This window comes from Colletes latitarsis, chromosome 4 (genome assembly GCF_051014445.1).
Source record: "Colletes latitarsis isolate SP2378_abdomen chromosome 4, iyColLati1, whole genome shotgun sequence".
Classification (NCBI taxonomy): Eukaryota; Metazoa; Arthropoda; class Insecta; order Hymenoptera; family Colletidae; genus Colletes; species Colletes latitarsis.
In genome coordinates this window covers 40,298,213-40,319,790 of record NC_135137.1, presented here as the reverse complement: position 1 = coordinate 40,319,790, position 21,578 = coordinate 40,298,213, and the positions used below count along the sequence as shown (strand labels likewise).

The 21,578-nt window shown below is 40.4% G+C and overlaps 3 protein-coding genes across 5 annotated transcripts; 1 reads left to right on the top strand and 2 right to left on the bottom strand.

Moving 5' to 3' along the window:
* Positions 1–2,896: 2,896 nt before the first annotated feature.
* On the bottom strand, positions 2,897–11,945 carry LOC143341433 (netrin receptor DCC). The gene is made up of 6 exons (XM_076764392.1): positions 10,885–11,945; positions 9,938–10,101; positions 7,140–7,350; positions 6,351–6,501; positions 5,958–6,106; positions 2,897–4,016 (listed from the first exon to the last, which is right to left on the bottom strand). Exons 1-6 carry the CDS (start codon positions 10,970–10,972, stop codon positions 3,916–3,918), a joined length of 864 nt encoding a protein of 287 aa, XP_076620507.1. The 5' UTR covers positions 10,973–11,945; the 3' UTR covers positions 2,897–3,915.
* A 115-nt stretch (positions 11,946–12,060) lies between these two features.
* Positions 12,061–15,308, bottom strand: Mocs1 (Molybdenum cofactor synthesis 1). 2 transcript variants are annotated; one of them, XM_076764390.1, is made up of 7 exons: positions 14,775–15,308; positions 14,480–14,597; positions 14,247–14,414; positions 13,955–14,181; positions 13,659–13,883; positions 13,339–13,573; positions 12,061–13,010 (listed from the first exon to the last, which is right to left on the bottom strand). In XM_076764390.1, exons 1-7 carry the CDS (start codon positions 14,862–14,864, stop codon positions 12,448–12,450), a joined length of 1,626 nt encoding a protein of 541 aa, XP_076620505.1. In that variant the 5' UTR covers positions 14,865–15,308; the 3' UTR covers positions 12,061–12,447. The 2 variants fall into 2 exon arrangements, with proteins under 2 accessions (XP_076620505.1, XP_076620506.1); XM_076764391.1 differs by lacking the exon at positions 12,061–13,010 and adding an exon at positions 13,017–13,217 and having other exon boundaries at positions 14,775–15,304.
* A 1,489-nt stretch (positions 15,309–16,797) lies between these two features.
* LOC143341431 (nuclear exosome regulator NRDE2) lies at positions 16,798–21,578 on the top strand. 2 transcript variants are annotated; one of them, XR_013079596.1, is made up of 11 exons: positions 16,798–17,142; positions 17,221–17,858; positions 17,930–18,293; positions 18,373–18,519; positions 18,595–18,863; positions 18,948–19,276; positions 19,348–19,888; positions 19,955–20,101; positions 20,176–20,351; positions 20,423–21,087; positions 21,181–21,578. XR_013079596.1 is itself a non-coding variant. In XM_076764389.1 (10 exons), exons 1-10 carry the CDS (start codon positions 17,067–17,069, stop codon positions 20,673–20,675), a joined length of 2,940 nt encoding a protein of 979 aa, XP_076620504.1. In that variant the 5' UTR covers positions 16,798–17,066; the 3' UTR covers positions 20,676–21,578. The 2 variants fall into 2 exon arrangements, 1 of the variants encoding a protein (XP_076620504.1); XM_076764389.1 differs by having other exon boundaries at positions 20,423–21,578.

Sequence of the window (21,578 nt, the reverse complement as noted above, 5' to 3'; positions counted from 1 at the left end):
ATGTTTATATTCAATTTTCCTAGTTAATTCACGGTTTGAACGATACTTTATCTCTTCCAATTGAGAGGGGGAGACGATGCAATTTTTATGCAGTCCGCTCGGATCGCGATGCAATTCGCAAACAGCGAACAGCACGTCGCGACGCTTAATTCATATCGAATACAAGATACTTTTTATAATGTAAGAGGCGAGCTTACGTAGCAAGAAACTCTGCGAAGATCTTACGGATATTGCGTTTGCTTGTACATATTTTATTTCAGTTTCCTACGCTCGTTGCTCTTGGGACGGGAATTCCTTGAAACGATCGTACCGATTTCGCTGCTTCGCCGTTTCGATTCGCCCGAGTGGCGCGCACTACATACTATTCTTTCCATTTAACGACTTTATTCGCGATAAGATAACCATACGAAGGATCTGGCACACGCGGCACAGTTATCCTTTAACATTAAGAATAACAGATTGCGTTTCTTCCTCTTTCGCGCTCTTAATCAAACATTACGTTTCTCTGATTAAGATTCATGCACCGACCACGATCAAAAACAAAGTGTCGAGAGAACGATTAAGCATTCAATTTAATAATGAAACTGCTGCGTTTGGAGCATACGCATCAACCGTTCCAGCTTCGCTCAAATTGAGCGAAACGCTTCTGGAAAACTTTAATCGCTCCGTTCTCTGTACACCGCAGACTTTTAACTCTTGAATGACGAGAATACAAACGAAATACAGTAAAACTTCTGTGAAACTTTTGCCCCAGTTATAATATAATAGCCGAGATCGTTTTAATCGAAAACATTCGCGAATAAACGTTATTCGTGACCCGAAGGTTTAATAAAGAATAAACGAAGGACCTGCACGACACCAGGCACTGCGTCGCCAATTGGTAATTCGTAATCCTCTCGACGAGCCGGAAACAAAGTGCACGGCGCGCTCAGAAAATTACGGCCACGTTGTTCAAGCTCGTTAACGTCGGCCCGATAACTCGTTAGACACCGTTGGAAGAAACTTACCTACAGACTGGACGTCTGTATCTTCTCGCGTAACAAATTCACTAAAACTCCCGTTCCCCCCGTCGACCTTACGGCTGCCGCTCTAAATCTCGCGCGAACTTAACTTTCGGATAACAAATGGTGCTCCGAATCGTGTTAAACTCGGAGTCTGCACTACGTGGGGATAAAAAATACTTTGACGAGAAACTCTCGAATGAAACCATTAATCCTACGGGAGACGAAAGGCTGATAACTTGTTAATTATATTAATAGAACATTCGAAATCTATGGATTTGTTATTGTCGCAAATTAGGGGTTGCTTAATCCCTTAACGCTCATATTTTTCGGGTTAACCAAGAATAATCAGTTTTCTTTATTGACTCTTCTTTAGAAACGATTTATCCGAAAGTTTAATAACATTTCTCGCGCAAGCATCACCGCAGGCACTTTTCTTCCAATTAAAAGAGAATCGTATGCACGTTCCCTACTGAGGATTTAAGATTCAGGGTTCAGGATGAATTCGACATTTAATAAAATCAATTTATACGAACGTGTTACGTACAATTTCCAACTTGACTCGTCGCTAAGTTGCAACGATCTTCTCGCGCCCTGGAAATCTTTGCAGGAAATGAAAAAGAACTTGTCGTCGAAAAGTTCTCCCCGTTCGTGTCAGGTATTCCTCGGATTCCCTGGCAATCTCGGCCCGATGCGTTGATGGAGTATTCCAACGTTATCGACGACCGTTTGCAACGCATCAGGTATTTCAATCTAGGAACGACATCGTCCCTTTTTAATTTAAATTCCCGTAGAAGGATTAAGTAGAAGCAATTCGACGCCGGAATGCTTTGCGTTTGTTTCGATTTTCGGGACGCCCAAAGGGGAAAGGTTGCAAAGCGTACTCCATTCTCCGTTCTCCATTCTCCCGTCGCTTTATGCCCCGTGCGCATTTATACTCTCGAGATCTCGAAGCTGGGTGGCATTGTGCGTAAATTTGTATCCTGGAACTGTAAACAGGATAAAGACCCGAAAAGCTCAGGACTCCCAACCTCGTTAGTCGATGAGACATATCGATAATAGGAAACGACGATGGAAAGAAAATTAAATGAAATCATTACCGAAAAAAAAAACATACATCACTCGTGGAAAAACGGTAATCTTACCTGTCCGGTAACGAAACTGTCGGTGATCTTCTCCCGAAAATGTTCGTGGGTTGGGTGGACTTGGGAGTGGGTTCGAGCCGCGTCAAAGAGAATTCGTTGGCAACGAAAATCGGCTGGTCGTTAATCCGCAGTAGACGCTAAACTTGGCTAAGCTGTAAGCTTCGAAGGGGACGGGCGACATCGCCCGATGTCCGTCCAATTTCCAACCGGAATTTCCGGTGATCGTGGTCAGGGGAGCACGCACCGACGGCAACGAGAGAGGAGGTTCGTCCCGGTTTCACATGAATTTACATCGACGATGCGTCCTCGTCTCCGTTTCGCGGCGACCATCCCCTAACAGATGCTTCTGCGCGATTTGCATAAAATGAGACAGACCACCGGAGCGTTTGCAGCGTCCGCCGATAGGACGTGTGTGCGAAAGCGATACGCACGACCGAACGGACTTCAGAACTGTCCCCCTCCGTTATCGGAAAACGTTGTCCGGATTTAATACCGGTAATCCCGGGGAAATCGTACGGACCGCGTCGTTCAATTATCATTACATGGAAGTTAACTTTCAAATCGGCTGGTGCTCCGTTCTCTGTTCGCCAACGAAAATAACCGATCGCCGACGGGGCACGTGGAAATTGCGTTCGCGCCGCTCGCGGAGGGATCGTTAACGTTTTAGCTACGCCACTACGGTGTCTCGATTGTTCGTCCCGCGTTAAAAGTTACGAGAGGGTTTCTCATATTTCTTCATAGGTTTCTCTCGATACACCACACTGAAGTTTTATTACTTTCAAACTGAAATAAATACATTATTATCAGCCTCCGAGGAACTTACAATGTGCACATTTTCTAGTATCGTCGATAAGTATTTTAACCGATCGAATGTAGAAATGAAGAAGTTCCTTGATGTTTCTCTTTTCCGTGCAGTACGTTTGCTATGATAAATATTGTACGATTATCCAAGTCTTTCCTACCAGTTTTCAGTTGGAAAGAAGGGACGGTCTCGTAAAAGTTTGCGAGCCAAGAAACGTTTCGCCGTGGCTGGGGTGAATTCTGCGTCCTCGTATCGATGGAGATCTGTCAAAAAAAGTGTCGAACATTCGGCAGATGCATCGCGAAGTTGACGAGACGTTGAGTGCACCATCGCGCTTCGGTAGACCGATCTATCAATCTCTAAATAGTATGTTTGGACCACGGATGCAGCCACCTGATCCAAACCAGATCGAACCAACGAATAAGAAGCTACCCTTCGAACCGATAGACGTAGAACATTTTCTAATATTCAAGAGACGAGGCTGACGAATATTTACGTAAATTTCGCGGGAACATTGACAGACCGCCATCGACCCGAGGATGAAGAATTCAGCTACGATAAACTGTTTCTCGACACCCTGGTGACCGATAAAAGAATGAACGAGTAAGAAGCAACAGAGGTATCGTGTCCCTTGTTCGTGCAAAGGAACCGCCAAATATTTATTGTTCTAGAGGAATGTTACACAAGAGATCCGACGACAAGATCGTAACGACAGAGCGACGTTATGGTATTCCCCTTGCACGATGCGCGTCGCAACGGCTCGTCTATCCACGGATAGTAAAATATTTCGTAGCCGAGTTTCTCGGTTCATAGAAAATTCAGTTCGCGCGATAAACGCCGATGCTCGTAAATCACACATCGAGTCTCCTCTATATATCACTTGGCGAGCCACTGGTAAAGCGATCGTGCACGTCGGCGTTGAAAACCCTTCGCGGAAGAGCCACGGGGCCAGAGGCAGAAACGTCGCTCACCGAAATATCGTGTCCACCAGGAGGACCAGACTGAATAAAATCGCTCTTCTGTTGACGTTGCCGGTGCCGCCGTGTTGCATCGCTGCAGGATGTTCACCTAAAAAGAAACTCCGTTCACGAGGTCTGATCTATCGCGGCGATTCGCAAACTGGGACACTGTGGAGGGGAGGGCGGGGAGCGGGCGGAAACCGGTGACAAGGCGGAGGGGGCGACGTCGAGGACCCTTAAAATAAAAGAAGAAAATTAAATTTACTACTTCAACGCTTTGCCCGTCCGGGTAATTCGCGCGTAAAGTTTCCTCGTACGTTCTACGACAATGTATTCGTACCTTCGGTTAACGCAACGAAAATAAATCCGTAATCAATGTCGCGCGTTAAGTGTTATAATTGGGTGGTGCCGGGGAAAAGGACAATCCTCGTGCATCGCTCGAAAATGTTGCCCGAACGGGATTTACATAACGAGAGAAGCTCTCGCGGTTTAATTTCAATTCGCGGGTTGTTTTTCGTTCTCGAGATTTCCGATGCGTTAACGAGAAAACCGTAACGAGTTCCGCGGCTGGTGACAATTGGTTTCAAGCGACCGTTCGAAGAAACGGAAATGCACGAATTATCGAACGCTCCTGCGTTCGTCGTTCTTTTGTTTTGTGGATCGCGTACGATAGTGCTCGACGTAAACAAAACTCTGTTGCGCGAACCTTTTTAATCGGGTCTGAATTCCAAGATAGGCGGTACGATCGGACAGAAGGTAATTCTACGCGTTAGAATCGGTCGAAAATGTGGAATAAAATTCTTTCGTATAATGCTTCGTTTACGAGATAATTGAATTTGAAAATTTATCGGGTACGGGTGCGATTGAATACGATTTGTCTGGCGCGTCTGGCCATTATTCACTATTTCTACTTGCGCCGATGCTCAAGTAGTAACTCCATTGCAAGCGTACCCGATGAGTTCTCAAAATCGATTTTATCGAAAACGGAGTACCGTACCAACAACATTTTCTTCCGTATTTTCGACTTACAGCAAGCATTGCATATTTAGAATACCAAAGTATCTGAAATACTGGTAAATAATATGCAATCTGCAAAAGTTATACAGCAAGTATTCAATAGAGATTAACGTTTGGTAAAGAACTTTAGTATAAATCATTTAACCCACTCATCTGTATATTAATTCTATATTAGAGCGGAAATGTGAAATTTTAGGAATACCGAAAATTAGGGTAATTTGGAAACTTTCAAAGCGTGGCCATGCTTTTCAACGACGTAAAATACAACGAAGACAAAAGGGGAGAGAAATGGGCGCCATGTTTCATGCGTGAAATGCGTAAACACTGAATACATGTTGGTGACACTGGAAATTACACCTACGACTAAATTTTAAAACAAAGATAATGATCCCTGCGCTATGATTTTTGTGTCTAATTAGATCGTAGGAGAAAATAATTATATTCTTGGCCGAATACAACTATAGCACGAGACGATCGAGAGTGCTTCGACGGAATTTCTTCCGACGAATCGTTCGACGAGAATATTTTTCAAAATGTGCTTTATCGCGTAGACTGCTACATTACCAGGACACGGGTGACAGGTAAAATCCATGGGAGGCCGTGTCGCTCGACTACGTGGAAGTATAATATTACATGAAAATTCTCGAATTCCGTAGGATCTCGTCCTTTAATAATATTCCAACATTTTTGCTCGAATTTAAAAGTCTGACTTTTTAAACAATTTATACATCGTTAGCTCCTTCATCGTTCGAGCTTTCGACGCTACTTAAATATTCATTGAGCAGGACAGGACATTGAATTATAAACAAAAAAAAACGTGTGATAGGATTAGTAAAGTGGACGAGAGTCCATCTACAGTGGACGAAATTCTTATTCCATAATTGCTTCTTAGAATTTGTTTTAGATTATTATCAGAGCTCTGTTGGAGAAATTTCGTTCACTGTATCTGGCACTAGCTTAGACGTTTCGCCGGGATCTCGTGGATTCGACGGAATAAAGCGAGTTAACTTAATCGAGCGTATTTCATCCTCACCGTTCAACACGTGAATCATCACGCTCGCCGAGGCAATCTTGCTCGAGACGCACGTGTAATTGCCGCTGTCATTGAGCAGCGCGCGAGTTATTAGCAGCTTGCTGGTCGTGCCATTCTTACCTTTCTCCGTTTCCAGGGAAACACCGCCCCTGTCGAACGCAAAGACATTATTAAGGATTTCTATAACCGTCGTCGCGAGGAAAGGATCGACGGACAAGACGTATGCGCAACGAGATGTTTCCAATGAAACATCGCCTGCGTCTTATCCGGCCTTTCGAACGTCGTTTCCTTTTATTTTTTTTCTACGTTCGAATCGTGCACAGGGAACAAGGTGAACGAGATACAAGCGACAAAGAGATTTTACGCAAAAGTTGGCGTTGAAACAGGACGCACCTTGGACCGTCGAAATCGATCACAGCGCCGGCATGGTACCAAGTCACGTTATTTGGGGGAATATCCTGAATGTCCACGATGCAAGTTAAACTGATCGTGCTACCCTTCTTGACGTACACCTCGTCGGGCCCTGTAATCTTCGCCTGCACGTCTGTTTCGGCGCGAGCAAAATGACATCGATAAGCCATCGTGCGTTTAAATTGCGATACTACGGTAGATAGCAACGGTACTCCCTCGCTTATTGCACCAATCCAAGTTACAAACACCTGCGATCGAGTCGTCCCCCTCCACTTGGACTCATTTAAATAACTCGGTTATTTCTATCCAATTGAAATCAAAAGACACCTTTTATAGGTGTGCTTGAAGCGTACGATTGCAAGAAGAGAGATAGTACCGTGTAACGATTTAGCTCACGCAGACCAGCAAATTTTCTCGCGTATTCTTATCGTTTATAAATCGTCGAGAGTGAAAAGCTACGAATAATTCCGTGGTCCTTTATCAGAAATTGACAGAGAGTCGAGGTTTAACGTTAAATTAAATTACACGCGCGCGTGTTGAAAAACTATTCCCAAAAGGCAGCGTGTTTTACCAGGCCCTCGCCCTCGCGTAACCCCTTAAAAGTTTCACGCGTGGCGAAAGCATGGAGTGCTCTAAATTTCATACAGACTGAACAACCGTATCGTCCCGACCCACGGTCTGCGCGTCCCCAAAAAGAGCATTTTCCGCGTTAAACGAAACGCAAACATTCAGTTTCAGGAATGTCGGGTACCCGAAGCGACAGAAACTCACCCAAAACTTTCAATGCGACCGCCCTATATATCTTGGGCTCTGTATTAACTTGACACTCGTAAATGCCGGCGTCCCGTGGTTGCACGTAATCTATTCGCAGATTCCAGTCGTCGTTCTCCGGATTGCCGACTATCGTAAATCTTGCGTCGCTCGTATAAGTCACGGACTTGGACGTTAGGATGTGCAGGTCCCTTTTTCGGATCCAAGACACCTGGGACAAATTTCGAGTCACACGCGGAAACGCGTCGATCGCGCGCCCGCTAAACGATATGCACGCTGACTTATGTACAGCTAGGCAACTTTGAAATGATCCCCGAGGGGCGTGGCCTCGGCGTAGAGGGGCTGGGTGACAGGGGGCGGAGACGTAGAATAGTTGCAAACTACGAATGCAAAAGTTTCGACGCGAGCGTATCGTATTATCCTTTACGTAAAAATCGGCGTGTTTAAATTTTGACAAACCATTTTATCCATCAAAGCTTTTGCACGCGATATTTATACGGAATAAAAAGAAATAATGAAATTGCCGGTAAAAAGGATCGTATTGACCGTACGCGTTAATGTTTATTGACAACGGGGGCGTGAAAACGATTCGAAAACGAGAAACGCACGGAAAGCGGCGCGTCGATCGTTTCACCATTAATCAAAGAAATCAGAAAAGCGTGCGCAATTATTTTGAAAACAGTTACCCGGTACCGACGGCGTTTTATGCCAGGTGCCAAAGCGAACAATTCTTCACGGTTTTAATTAACAACAACTTCAACGCTGATAATTCCGGGGCCGAGCGAATTCTATGTTTTCGCGTTCAACGATCCCGAGCGTTTCATTCGTCTTTTGCGGGAAATTTTCATTCCCGGGGGACGTTAATAAAACTCGACAAAGTCCCTCTTATAAAATTCATATTGCAGAACATTTTTGCTATCTTCTCTTTAACAAATCGCGTAGTCGCGAATATTATACGAATCTTATTAAGACCGATCGTATCATTATTCTTATTACACGGCATACGTTCGTAACCGCGAGCGTGAAATACGGTTCAAATTAAACGCTGCAACTCGTACGCGAAACATTACAAAATGCATCGAACGATATTTTTATCGAAATCAACCCGATCCTTTCTACCTTTTAATTGTTTCATAGGTTCATCGTTTTTTCAAATATCAAAAATGGTAAAATAATCGAAGAGGTAGGATCTGGACGATCGGTTAGGCATCGGGGCGATTCACCCCTGCGTTTCGAGGGGGCGATCGCCAGAAATTATTGCGTGCCACGTACGATTTCAACGGAACCGTACGTGACTCCGATACTTGAAATATTTGCCAAGGTTCCACACCCTAAATTTCTGATACGGCCAACATCGCGATTATAGTTTCGAAGATATACTCTTTCGCCGGAGTATACAGGGTGTTCGATTCTGGGAAAAAATTTGATGAGAGATCGTAGAAGCCAAAATAAGACGAAAATCAAGAATACTAATTTGTTGATGGAGGCTTCGTTAAAAAGTTATTAACGTTTAAAGTTCCGACCGTACTGAATTTTTTTCTTGAAAGGGAGTAGGATTTCGGGGGTAGGTCTATTCACCAAAAACTATTGTAATGGACCCCTGCAACCGAAAATAATTTTTTTAGAACGATTTGAAATTTTTTAATTTTGTCGAAAATTCTCACACCTCGAATTTTTTTCTCGAAAGTGGGTAGGATTTCGAGGGTAAGTGTGATGACCAAAAATGATTGTATTCGACCCCAGAACCTAGAAATAATTTTTTCAGAACGATTTGAAATTTTTTTTTTTCGCCGAGAAATTTAGGCACCTACCTGAATTTTTTTCTCGAAAGTGGGCAGGATTTCGTGGGTATGTGTATTCACCAAAAATGATTGTAATTGACCCCCGCAACCGAAAATAATTTTTCCAGAACGATTTGAAATTTTTCAATTTAATTTTTAAATAACTTACTAACTTACTAACGAAGTCTCAGTCAAGGAATTGATATTCTTTATTTTCGTCTTATTTTGGCCTCTAGAATCCCCCATTAAAATTCTTCCCAAGGGTGGCCGATCACCCTGTATAACGTCGGGATTCTAACTCGCGACCCGGTGCCAGGATATTCTTGCAATATTCCACGCGATACGGTTATTAAACTCTTTCCTCGGAACTTTGTTCAAACGTAATACTGGTACGGGAGCTCTTGACAAGACAACAAAAGGGAAAAGGCTGAAAGGGATAAGGAGGGAACGAAAGGGGGTGGAAATAGTTATGATACCGCGACTCGTTTCCGCCTTTTTCTTCGATCATTTAGGAGGAAGTATACTTCGTACGGCGCGGCGTTATCTCGTGAAAATCCAATTGTACGAGCTACTACGTAGCAACGTTACTTTTGCGGACTAGCGGCTCGTTATTATCGTTTCGTAGAGTTTCTAACGAAATCGAGGAGCGTGGAAGGTGTATCGCGGAGCGAAAGGAAGATTAGCCCTGGTAAAGAATTACCGAGTCGGGTCAAGAACCGACCATAAATTACCCGTTGCTGCCCGTATTCTGTTTATTCACGGTACTGGTCTTTCTTTGATTTAAATATCACGTACAATACGGTGGCAAGTATCTCCGCGAAACTAAAACTTTTGTTCCGTGCCCCTGTTGTACAAATAAATGTAGCTCCCGTGTCTGGCGACGTGGCCGTAGAAACTGAGAAAACTGCCTTTAAAATAATTCTGACCGTTCCGAAACAATCGCGAGTCCTCGAGCCCGAACGAGTTTGATATGGCTGGCATACGCTATTATTATTTCGATGCAAGCGCAAAACTCACGGTTCTGTTGCCCAGGTTCCTAACGCGGCACAACAGCACAACGGTTTGTCCCACAATGGCGGTCACCTTTTGGGACGTGTCTTTGAAAAAATAAGTCCTTTTCGTCCCTCGATGCGAGCGTTGTTCCGCTTTGTCGAGCTTCTCGTCGTCGAGCCGTTGCACCGCTAAAATTCAGGTATCACACGCTTGAACGAGCCACCGGGAAGCTTTCGTATCCGTCGCGTTTTGTCAACGAAACTGCTTAATACGGCGATATACGACGCGCGACACTTTCGGGAACAACCTTCGAAACGGATAGTGTACCCTTTGTCAAATTACGGGGGAAAAGAACTGTGATACGCGGGTTTCGAATAGTCGAGAAATTGGGCACCGTTTTCAAATTCTGTTCTACGGGCAACTAGGCGATTTAAAGGTGATTCGTTGCGGAAACAGTTTACTTTATTTTAAATAAACCTTATATTAGTGATACAGGTTTATTAATATGTATATATTATAGACTCCAGAAGATGGGATTAAAACGGTAAGTTTGCTCTGAAAAGTTCGAAACGAAATAGCATTAAAGGCTCTTTCAACGTTTCTTTGCTCGCTAAAATTTTATTTAAAATATTCTTTTCACGTCGAACGCGAATATCGTTTGAAAGGATCGTTTAATCCGTGGCTGTTGCCCGTATTACATTAATTTATATAAACGGTGATTCAAGAAATTTTAACGTCGTTGGATTACCATTTTGATCCGACCTCGTTCGCCAGATAACTCTTCGTTTCGTTAAACGACGTAAACGCGACGCACAGAATTTCTTTCCGGTACGCGAACGTAACCGGTCCCATCCGATCGGTTAATAATGAACGACTCGATCTCGAATGGAAAAATCGAAAGAAATCGGTAGGACGACGGTACCGTTAATCGTGCATTGCTTTCGATCTGTACACTTTGACAGTGGTTGTACCTAGGTTCCGATGACCGGACGGCGGTTCGGCGTGTAACAGGTACCCGATTCCAAGCAGTATAAGGGCCATGCCGTGGAACGGTGCCATTTTTTTTACGTACGAGACTCTTTCATTTTTATTCGCTACCCCTTCTGTTTCTCCGAGATTCCCAGAACTCTCCGAAATCAATCGGCGGCTGCACGATCATCCCTCGACGGTTGCCGTTCCTCGTCCACCGTCTCGCGACGAATCCCCTCGACGTGTCCGCGTAACCGATCTTCTCCACCGACAGCGAACGAACGGATGTTGCACCCACGACGTTTGAACGTTTACGCTCAACAGCGTTACTATACATTTCTCGCCGATCCCGCGACAACGATCACGATCGTCGAACAAACAGAATCCACGATCAAAGCGGAGGGACGCGTCGCTCGATTCATCGCGTTTAACCAGCGACCATTTTCGATAAAAAGACGAACCGATACTTTTGGCGAACGTCTAATTTTCTTTTTTCTTTTTCTCTTTCTCTCGTCGAAACGAGGAGTCCCTCCGCGCGATAGTTTTTTTTTTAATTCGGAAACGGCGCGAAAAGTCGTACGCGTCTCGTGGTACGCGAACGTTTTCGACGCTCGATCATCGGAACTACGGCGAAGGGAACGGCTTCGGGAACAGCGCGCTTCGACAGCGTTCGAAATACTGAAAGCTGTTCCGAGTGGAAACGAAAAAGCTGCAATCAGGGTGCAGTGGCGCCTCGCGATGCTCCCGATAGTTGCGATTGCGCCGACAGCTCGACGGTGTTCTTATCGTCCTTATCTAACTTGGCCGTTCGTCGCGACTGCAATTTCACCGTCTCGGTTTCGCTTTATCGGAGGGACGATCCTTATTGCATCGTTATCGCGTTAAACTTTGTCAAGACGCCCCCGGGAAAATTTAACCCCTCGATCGAAGGGTTTTGAAGACACGTACAGGGTGCCCTGTGCAACCGGGAGGAAGCTGCGTCTTTGAAACGGTCAGAGACACGAGAAGGACGTCACGGGACAAAACTAAATAAAAATGCACCCTCTATCTCCCTAGAAAGCTTGTATTATTTAATTTCAGGGAAATCAAGGTTGGTCGTAATAATTCCACACCATTATGAACAATATAAATATGTATATTATCATTTGTTACATAAATTTTTTAAGAACATGATCAGAAAATGATCGTACACATAGAGGAATAAAGTGTCGGTTCTTATAGACATACAAAATATATTGTATCACCGGATAAACGAAAATATATAGTACCGTTAAGCACGCATAGTACAATTTTAATTCCCATATTTCCCATACTCGTTCAGGTACATTATATAATACGTCATTACATGTAAACTTATGTCAAACTTTGCATCGTATATTGATACATAACGAAATAAAATTTGTACGTTGTAACAATCGAATCAATGATAAAATATGTAAATGCAAAAGCACCAAATGTCCCGTAATATAGTATCGAGTACTCTAGTCTACGACACTCGTCAACTATAATGCTCGACATACGCACAAACGGTAGAAAGATATGTTATTATCGTAATTAATACTCGGTTAATCTCTATAAAAATCACCCTTTGTACCACCAGTTTTTGAAACCAACTCTACGTCGCTTATTTTCATCGAGTTCGGAGAGGCCGCGTATTTACACATGTCGTAAACTGTTAATGCCGCGATAGCCACGGCCGTTAAGGCCTCCATTTCTACGCCAGTCTTTCCGGTGCATCTTACTTCCGCCGTAACCTCCACTCGATACAATTCTTCGTTTAAATGTAATTGCACGTTTGCATAAGATAACGAAACCGGATGACACAATGGTATCAAATCTGGCGTACGTTTGGCGCCCATAATGCCTGCCAATTGTGCTACGGACAACACATCCCCCTTCTTAACGTTATTTTTGGCTATCAATTTGCTTATAACCGAATCGACCTGAACGAATCCTCTCGCTATCGCGATACGTTTAGTTATGGCTTTCGAACCCACGTCTACCATGCTCGCTTTGCCACTTTCGTCCACGTGCGACAGCGACGAGAACATTCTTACGCTCGTGCAATTCTGAAACCGATAAACCGCGCGCCCCAAATATCTTCCGACGTGTACGCGTTTCTTTTCAACTGTAAGCATAAGTAATCGATATCAAACCTTTTGACTTTATAAAAATAAAGCTTCTCGTTAATTAGTAACAGATCGAGCGATAACGTTTGTACGCACACCGTCGAAAAATTAACGTTTTATACACTAATACGAAACTTCCGTAACAATCGACTATCCCCCGATCAGTATCATCGGTCTGTTTTCCATCTGGGATAGATTGAACATTCCTGAAACACACATGTTATCGAGAACATAGAAACGTTATCGCTACAAATATAGCATGGAAGATAATCTTTTCGCGATAGACATCGCGAAAGTCCGTATTTGCGGATTAAGGATAAAACGTACCGGCATGCTGTTTCTTTTTACGTCGCACCGCAGTACCGATCATTTCTTTTAAAACATCGTCAGACGCTCCACTGCGTAAAGCATCTCGAAGCGACACTTCTCCTTTCCCCTCGAACAAGCAGACCTTTAAATTTCCATCTGCAGTTATTCGTAATCGGTTGCACGAACTACAGAAATGTTCGCTCATCGACGTGATAAATCCGATTTGCCCTACAAATCCAGGGACGTGGTATGCCTGTTCAAAAGAGATACTGTTCTTTCAACGACATACGCATAAAATTGAATTCTATTTTAAGTGTAATTGTTTAAGCTCTACATACTTTAGATGTATCGTTGTACTCGTTCGGAAGACGTCGAAGCTCCGGATACGTATCTCTAATCGCTTTTTTCATAGTATCGAAAGAAACCATTTTATTTTCATTCCACTTGTTCCCTTGAAAGGGCATATATTCGATGAAACGCACATCGACCGGACGTTCTTTCGTTAAGTTTACAAAATCAATCAACTCGTTGTCATTAAAACCTTTCATTACCACGCAGTTTATCTAAAAAATATACGTATAAAAGTTACTTATATCTATGAATTTTATGAAGATTCTTGTTAGCATTTTCTCACCTTTGTAGGATTATAACCCAATTGGATAGCCAAGTCTATCGCAGCTATAACTCTAGGCCAGCCCTTCCTACGAGTAAACTGTTCGAAACGATTTTCTTTCAATGTATCTAGTGAAATATTTATTGCATCCAATCCCGCTCGTTGAAGGGATGGTAACAGACGTGGTAATGTTAAACCATTGGTAGTAATGGCAACTTGTTTTAAGCCAGGTAACTGTTTCAAGCCAGCTGTAATTTGTATTTTTGTAATTTAAAGGGCAAAAACTGTTCATATAAGAAAGGAAATTATTTACCAATAATATCTACAATATCTTTTCGAACTGTTGGTTCACCACCTGTTAATCGTATTTTACATACACCCTCCTTCACAAATAGTTCAGCTACTTTAATTATTTCCTCTATTGTTAAAATATTGTCATTTTTTGTCAACTTAACTCCTTCTGCTGGCATACAATACAAACCTATAACAAGTATAATATTTTGGTAAATTATTTAAAATTGTAAATATTGCTTGACAACTGCTTACATCGAAGATTGCAACGTTCCGTGACAGAGATACGTAAGTAAGTATGATGCCTTCCAAAAGAATCCGTGAGTATATCATTGTCGCTGCTTTTATTTAATAATTCTCTAAACCGCTGCACCTGTAACACCATTAATAATGATCTATATAAAAATAATAACAAATATACAGGTTAGATTCGTTAAAATATATATTACTCCTAGTAACAACCCAGCATATGGTATGCATAATATGTTTATGTAATCTGCTATGCAAACTTTAACATGTCATTGGTAATTTATTATTAAAACACACTTACTCTAGGTGATGCATTTGGTGCAGTGAATGCTTCTGTAGATGAATGCACAGCACTCAGAATCGCTTTAACGCTGTGTACCTTACGAAACATTTAAATGGCACGTAACAAGTGGAAAACGCAAGAACTTGTAACCTCTGCGTGCAATAAGAAATGTTCTATACAATTCTGTTCCTACATAAAAAAATGAAAAACTTATAGAAATTATCTCCAAGATGGGTGCCGTTAAGTACTCATCTATTCGGTAGCTTTATTAGAACTGTATTATGCGTTGTGTCTTGAAATTCATTCTTGGAACAGCGACGACGATCGCTCATCCACGTCCTTGAGCTTGACACAACCATCATTAAGATAACTCGTATCAATCTAGCAATTTGAACATGCTTCAAATTACAATACTTTGCCACGTAAACTATTTAATGGTACGTAGCATGTATTTTCTAGAACCCAGAGCCGACTCGAGTTAAATGGCGCCAAGCGACGGATTCATAGTCATCTACCTCCGCATTTGACTGTGATTCTGTCGCTGAAATCATGCTTCTACTGTTTTACTATTTATGGGAATGCAACTGCAGACCTGCTATTAGATCATAATGAATAATAAATTTTTTTGCCGCCAATTTGATACGTATCAAAATGTGGTTTGTTGGCATCGAACCGTAATGCCAGAAGACCTATTCGGGTTTTCATTATCAATTTGCAAACTTAATCCGACATAAGTCTCCCGTATTAAATTTACTAACGACAAATATTCATTTGCCTGGTTCCCCTTGTTTTACTTAATAAACAGACATTGATAAAGAGATACAGAGAGATAAGAAATAGCAGAGGATTAACATAAACATGTTTCGATAGATACTAATTCGTTTTGATTGTCTCGTCGAAACTCTAAAATATATACTTTTTTCGTCAGTGATTGATTAACAAATTTAATATATACATTTTTGGGGCTGTAACATATTACTCGTCAATTTAATTTATTCATAAAATGTGCTATTAGGGATTCATACTCAAAAAATCGTGCTAGAAACACAGAATGTTATGGGGGGGTATATGGAGTACAGTTCCCCTTACCCCCCAAGGTTTGGTGACAACGTATGGTATCGCCATCTAAGAACAGGATTCGAACTAAACAAATCGTGTCAGGATATATAGGAGGTATATGGAGTCCAGTCCCCTCACCCCCCAAGGTTTGGCGACAACGTATGGTATCGCCATCTAAGAACAGGATTCGAACTAAACAAATCGTACCAGGATATATAGGTGGTATACGGAGTACAGGCCCCTCACCCCCCAAGGATTGGTGACAACGTATAGTATCGCCATCTAAGAACAGGATTCGAACTAAAAAATCGTGTCAGAATGTATGGGAGGTATATGGAGTACAGTCCCCTTACCCCCCAAGGATTGGTGACAACGTATAGTATCGCCATCTAATATCAGGGATTCGAACTGCAGGATAACAGAATTCCCTCACTCCTGGTACTTCTATTTCGCAGTAACTTGATTATTCACTAATTACTCCTTTCCTGGGATTAAAATATGAATTTTTAAAATTGAAGAATATAGTATAGACCCTTGGCAACATTCAAGAATACCTGTGGAACCATTCCATGCATTAGTAAATAGTTATTAATCAATATCAAGTCTATACTTGTTATACTATAGTTTCAAGGTCTATACTATATTCTTCAATTTTAAAAGTTCATATTTTAATCCCAGGAAATGAGTAATTAGTGAATAATTAAGTTACTGCGGAATAGAAGTACCAGGAGTGAGGGAATTCTGTAATACTGACACGATTTTAGCAGTTCGAATCCCTGATATTAGATGGCGATACTATACATTGTCACCGTTTCTTGGGGGGTAAGGGGACCTGTACTCCGTATACCATCTGTAATCCTGACACGAGTTTAGCAGTTCGAATCCCTGATATTAGATGGCGATACTATACATTGCCACCGTTTCTTGGGGGGTAAGGGGACCTGTACTTCGAATCCCTGATATCAGGTGGCGCCAGGTATTTTTGACAGTTTTTAGGACAATAACAGAAATAACTATCGCTTCCAGTAATCATTTATAATTTATTAATTACACAAAGGAATGCATAGAGAAATGGTTGAAGAACTTAATTAGATTATATAGTGAAATATACTCCACGTATCTATTGTTTGTCATTACTGTGAGTTTAACAACGATGCATTGAAGTGTTGTTTACATGCATTTAACACATAACCTGTAAAGAAAGTGAAATGCAACTTGTCAACGATTGTAACAGTACGAATTTAAGAAGACATGTCTTTGTTTCCTGCTTATTCCGCTGACAAGGATGAATCACCTAATTCCAATAAATCGGAGAATCTTTTAAAAGGTTACCAATATCATTTATTAGAAATCATTATATATTACGATATTATTTTTATTACAATGAACTTATTTTAATTTATAGGAGATGAAGCCAGTTGGTTGTACAATGTTAGTTGCCTAGAACGTATTTCGTCAAAGAATATTGTTGATTTTCCTTCAGATTCTTCGGATGAAACTATAAACAAAGCCACTCGTCCAGATAAACAACAGGTATCATACAATACTACTTTAAATAATGACAGTCATATACAGAAAGAAAGAAAAACACAGAAATATGTCAGAAAGAGGAAGTTAGAGAAAAAAAAGCATGCCCATGAAAAAGTAAAAAAACCAGAATATAAACGAGAAGTGGAAAATGTATATTTTGAAGATAAATACAGAGACAAGGGAAATAATACTGTAAAGACACTTTGTTCTAGAGTAAGACCATATTATGATATTGAAAAAAATTCTCTTGGTTTCGTTTCATTCAAGCAACCAAAAAAAGATAGTTACGAGAGGTATTACATTAAAAACATTGATTCTGTAGACAGAGCTAAAAAGAAAGATAACATTATTAGAAAAGATTCTACTACCAATACGTTTAAAAACGATGAAAGTACCCCTTCGTGGTGTACTAATTTAGAAGAATTACAGAAAAATAAAATTAAAGAATATAATGAAAGATTAACAGACAATCCAAATAATGTTAACCTATGGGTTGAATATATTGAATTTCAGGTATATTCTCTATCTATTAATTTGTTAAAAGTTATTAATACTTACATACTTACACTAAGGATATCTTGCAGGACACGTTGAAATACTTCCAAAAATATCAAACTATGAAAGATGTTTGTCGAGCAACAACGTTAAAAAAGTTATCTATAGTTGAGAAAGCTATAGAAAAAAATTTGGAATCTATAGAATTATTAAAATTAAAATTGTCTTTAATGGGAGAGCTCTTTCCAGCCGATGAACTTTCAAGGCAACTTGAAACATTAGTTACTAAGGACTCAGGAAACATCGTTTTATGGCAAGAATTTATCATGGTTACACAGTCTTCAGTAGCAATGTGCACTGTACCAAAAGTTTTAGATCTATATTTAAAGTGTTTTTGTATTCTAAAACAAAAAGCTAGGACAAATCCTCGTATATTTGACGAACGATTATTACGTACGTAACAAATTACAAATTGTTCCAAACTGTTATTACATTTAATCAAATGAAAATAATTAACTTATTACATAAATAGAAATGCTGTACTGGTGCCTAACATTTCTAAGACATACCGGACTTTGGGAACAAATGTGGGAAACGATACGTTTGAATCTCTGTTTGAATCTTAGTTTAAGTAAAGACAGTTTATCCTTTCGAAAAACAATAGATGAAAAAAAATTAAGTACGAAATATTATAATTGATTACAGAACAGATAAATAGTATGTTATTAATCTTAATATTACTATTAATTTGTAGTCGGAATGGAAGAAGTAATACTAATATCAAGACTACCACTGAATCAGTTATGGCAAAGAACAGAATCATTAAGAGAAAATTGTCATTGGATCAGTGTCACTAGAGATGAATTAGAATTAGCTGGTGATTCTCGAAGATTCGTTTTGCCAGATGATGTCGCGGATTTTGTCCATCCTATACTTTCGCGAAATTTGAACTTTCGAATGGCAATACATGCACTACTTTTACTCAAAGTACCACTTCTACCTACTCGAGACTATATATTAGAGGTATGCATACGAATAAGGTGTCTATATCTTCTACTTCATATTGTAGATCAATAGTATTGTATATAATATTTTTCATATTTTCAGATGTTATCCTTAAAAGAATTTGAATGGGGAATAGAAACTTCGGAAGTGTTACTTCCGTTCGCCTATCCTGTAACAGGTGAAATGACTGGCCATAGTCAAAGGAAGCAATTATTGGATGGCATACTTGAAGGAGGTATAACATCAGGCCCTCAGTATCTTATGTTTCATCCTGCGCAAGAGTCGTACTTAGATTTTATACGCGAAATATTTTTTACAATTGCCGAAAATTTACCTGCTCTGCAACGTACAAGTATATATATTTGGTGGTTAAGATTTGAAAGGTTGCTTATTTTTCTTCGTAAAGACGAACATTTAAAATATGACAATAAGTAAGATTCCTTTTACTTCATTTTTCATAACTAATAACTTGCACGATATGTATGTTAGATATTTCTTGCAGAGGGAAAAAGTTAAAAACAATATTAAAGGAATTCTTGAAGAAAAAGGAAAATAGAAATAATTTACATTTCTACAAAGAATATGCATTAATAGAAAAAGAAATGGGAAGATTCGATAATTGTGTGAATATTTTGGAAACAGCAATTCAATCTCAAGGTGCTTGCCCTTCAGCAATTCTTAATTTCGATGAAAGGGCCGCACTCTTCAGCTTGTATCGAACGTTTATCGAAACTTTGCTTAACTCCGATACATATAAAGAAACACATGAAGAGCGAATATTGAATACGATTAAACAAATGATACCTGAGACAGGTGAAAATCAATTACAACTCGTATCAGAATATTTAGAAAATTGCATAAAAAGTTTCTTGCAAGAAGTTTCTATGGAAGATGAAAAAGACACATACTTTTTACCAAATTTAAAGTGCGATACGATTGTATGTTATACATACCTTTTGTACATACAACATTTCGATATTGGTAAAATAATGAGCATATTTACAGATGCCATAAATCATTACAAGGGATGCCGTTACATACAGGTACTATAGTTAAACTTTTATATTTAAGACAGAAATTTCATCATGCATAAACTATATTTATTTCAGGAAATATTATTTGAAAGCCAACTCGCACTTTTACAACTATATTGCAAAAAAACTCAAGAAATAAGTATTTTAAAAACTGTGTTAGATGATATGTTAAATTTATATCCAAATAACGTTTTCGCCCTCTCAATATTAGCATGCATAGAGGTAAACATAAGTACAAAGAGAGTATTTTATAAAGTATAACGTACCAAATTTTAATTGTAATATTTCTCGAACAGAGTGAATTACCAATTTGGAAATTTAATAGTCAAAAGACAAAACTTGAATTATGGAGAGCATTTGCTATGTGTTTAGCAAGTCGTAAGCGTATCCATTTCTTAAAGGAACGTAACGATTCTGTCAGTATGAATGCAGCGATAAATAAATTATTACATTTTCATCAAACTCTTACAAGGTACAATTAATTTTTTTTTAATCTTTTCTATTTTATGTGTAAACGTGTAAAAAAATATCATTAATTTACAGAGCACCGACAACTAGATGTTGTCCGCTATTATGGAGATTATACATGCTTCTTCTCAGAGAATACAATTTATGCGAAAAAAAAGGAGAAGACGTATATCATGAAAGTGTAGCACAATGTCCTTGGGCCAGAAGTATCTATATTGACGCGGCTGAAGTTGCACCCCAAATTCTTACTCAAGTTCAAGATGTAATACGAGAAAAAGAATTGAGAATGCACGTTACACCCGAAGAATTAGACATCTTGCGCGGTTAATTTTAATCATCATTTCAAAGTTTATGTAAATAGCAAGAGATTATATTAACTTAGAAGACATGATTCTTAATATGGTTATACATAGTAATTACTATATAAAAAAAAGAGATAAATAAAGCTAATATAATAACAGTAATAACCTTTCTTTCTCGAATTATTCGAATATGTAAGACAACCAGTGTGGACAGATTTGGCATAATTGAGTGCATCGACGGCGACACTAGTAACGACGAACTTCCTAACAGACGCATGTTCTATCAATTCTACCGCACGACAGAGATGCCAGAAAGGCACCGAAAGTGCTCTCTCACACTATGTCAGATCACGCATACGTGAGCTCGTGGAGTTTCGGAAACCCGACAAAGGCAAACTGACGCATGCCCCCTTTCTCGATTCACCGAAGCTGCCCAAAGTAAGTTCGGACCGCCTCGTGGGAGTCGAGAAAGAAAGGCTCACACTTCCCTTCTCGTTCTTGAACAACTAATATCCGACCTCCCGTCAACAGGTCTCCACTGGCCTCTGCTGACCGCTGCTGACCACTCCTGACACTTCTAACAACGTATACCGATTACGACTGGCTACTGTTAGCCTCTCCCAGCCTCTGCTGACCACCGCTTATATTTCTGGCAACGTATAACGATTACTACTGACTTCTGCCAGCCTTCGCTAGCCTCTACTGACCGCTGCTGACCACCCCTGACACTTCTAACAACGTATACCGATTACGACTGGCTACTGTTAACCTCTCTCAGCCTCTGCTGGCCATTACTGACCAACGCGTATATATCTGGCAACGTATAACGATTACTACTAACTTTTGCCAACCTCCGCTGACCTCTGCTGACCGCTGCTGACCACTCCTGATACTTGTGACAACGTATAACGATTACTACTTGCTACTGG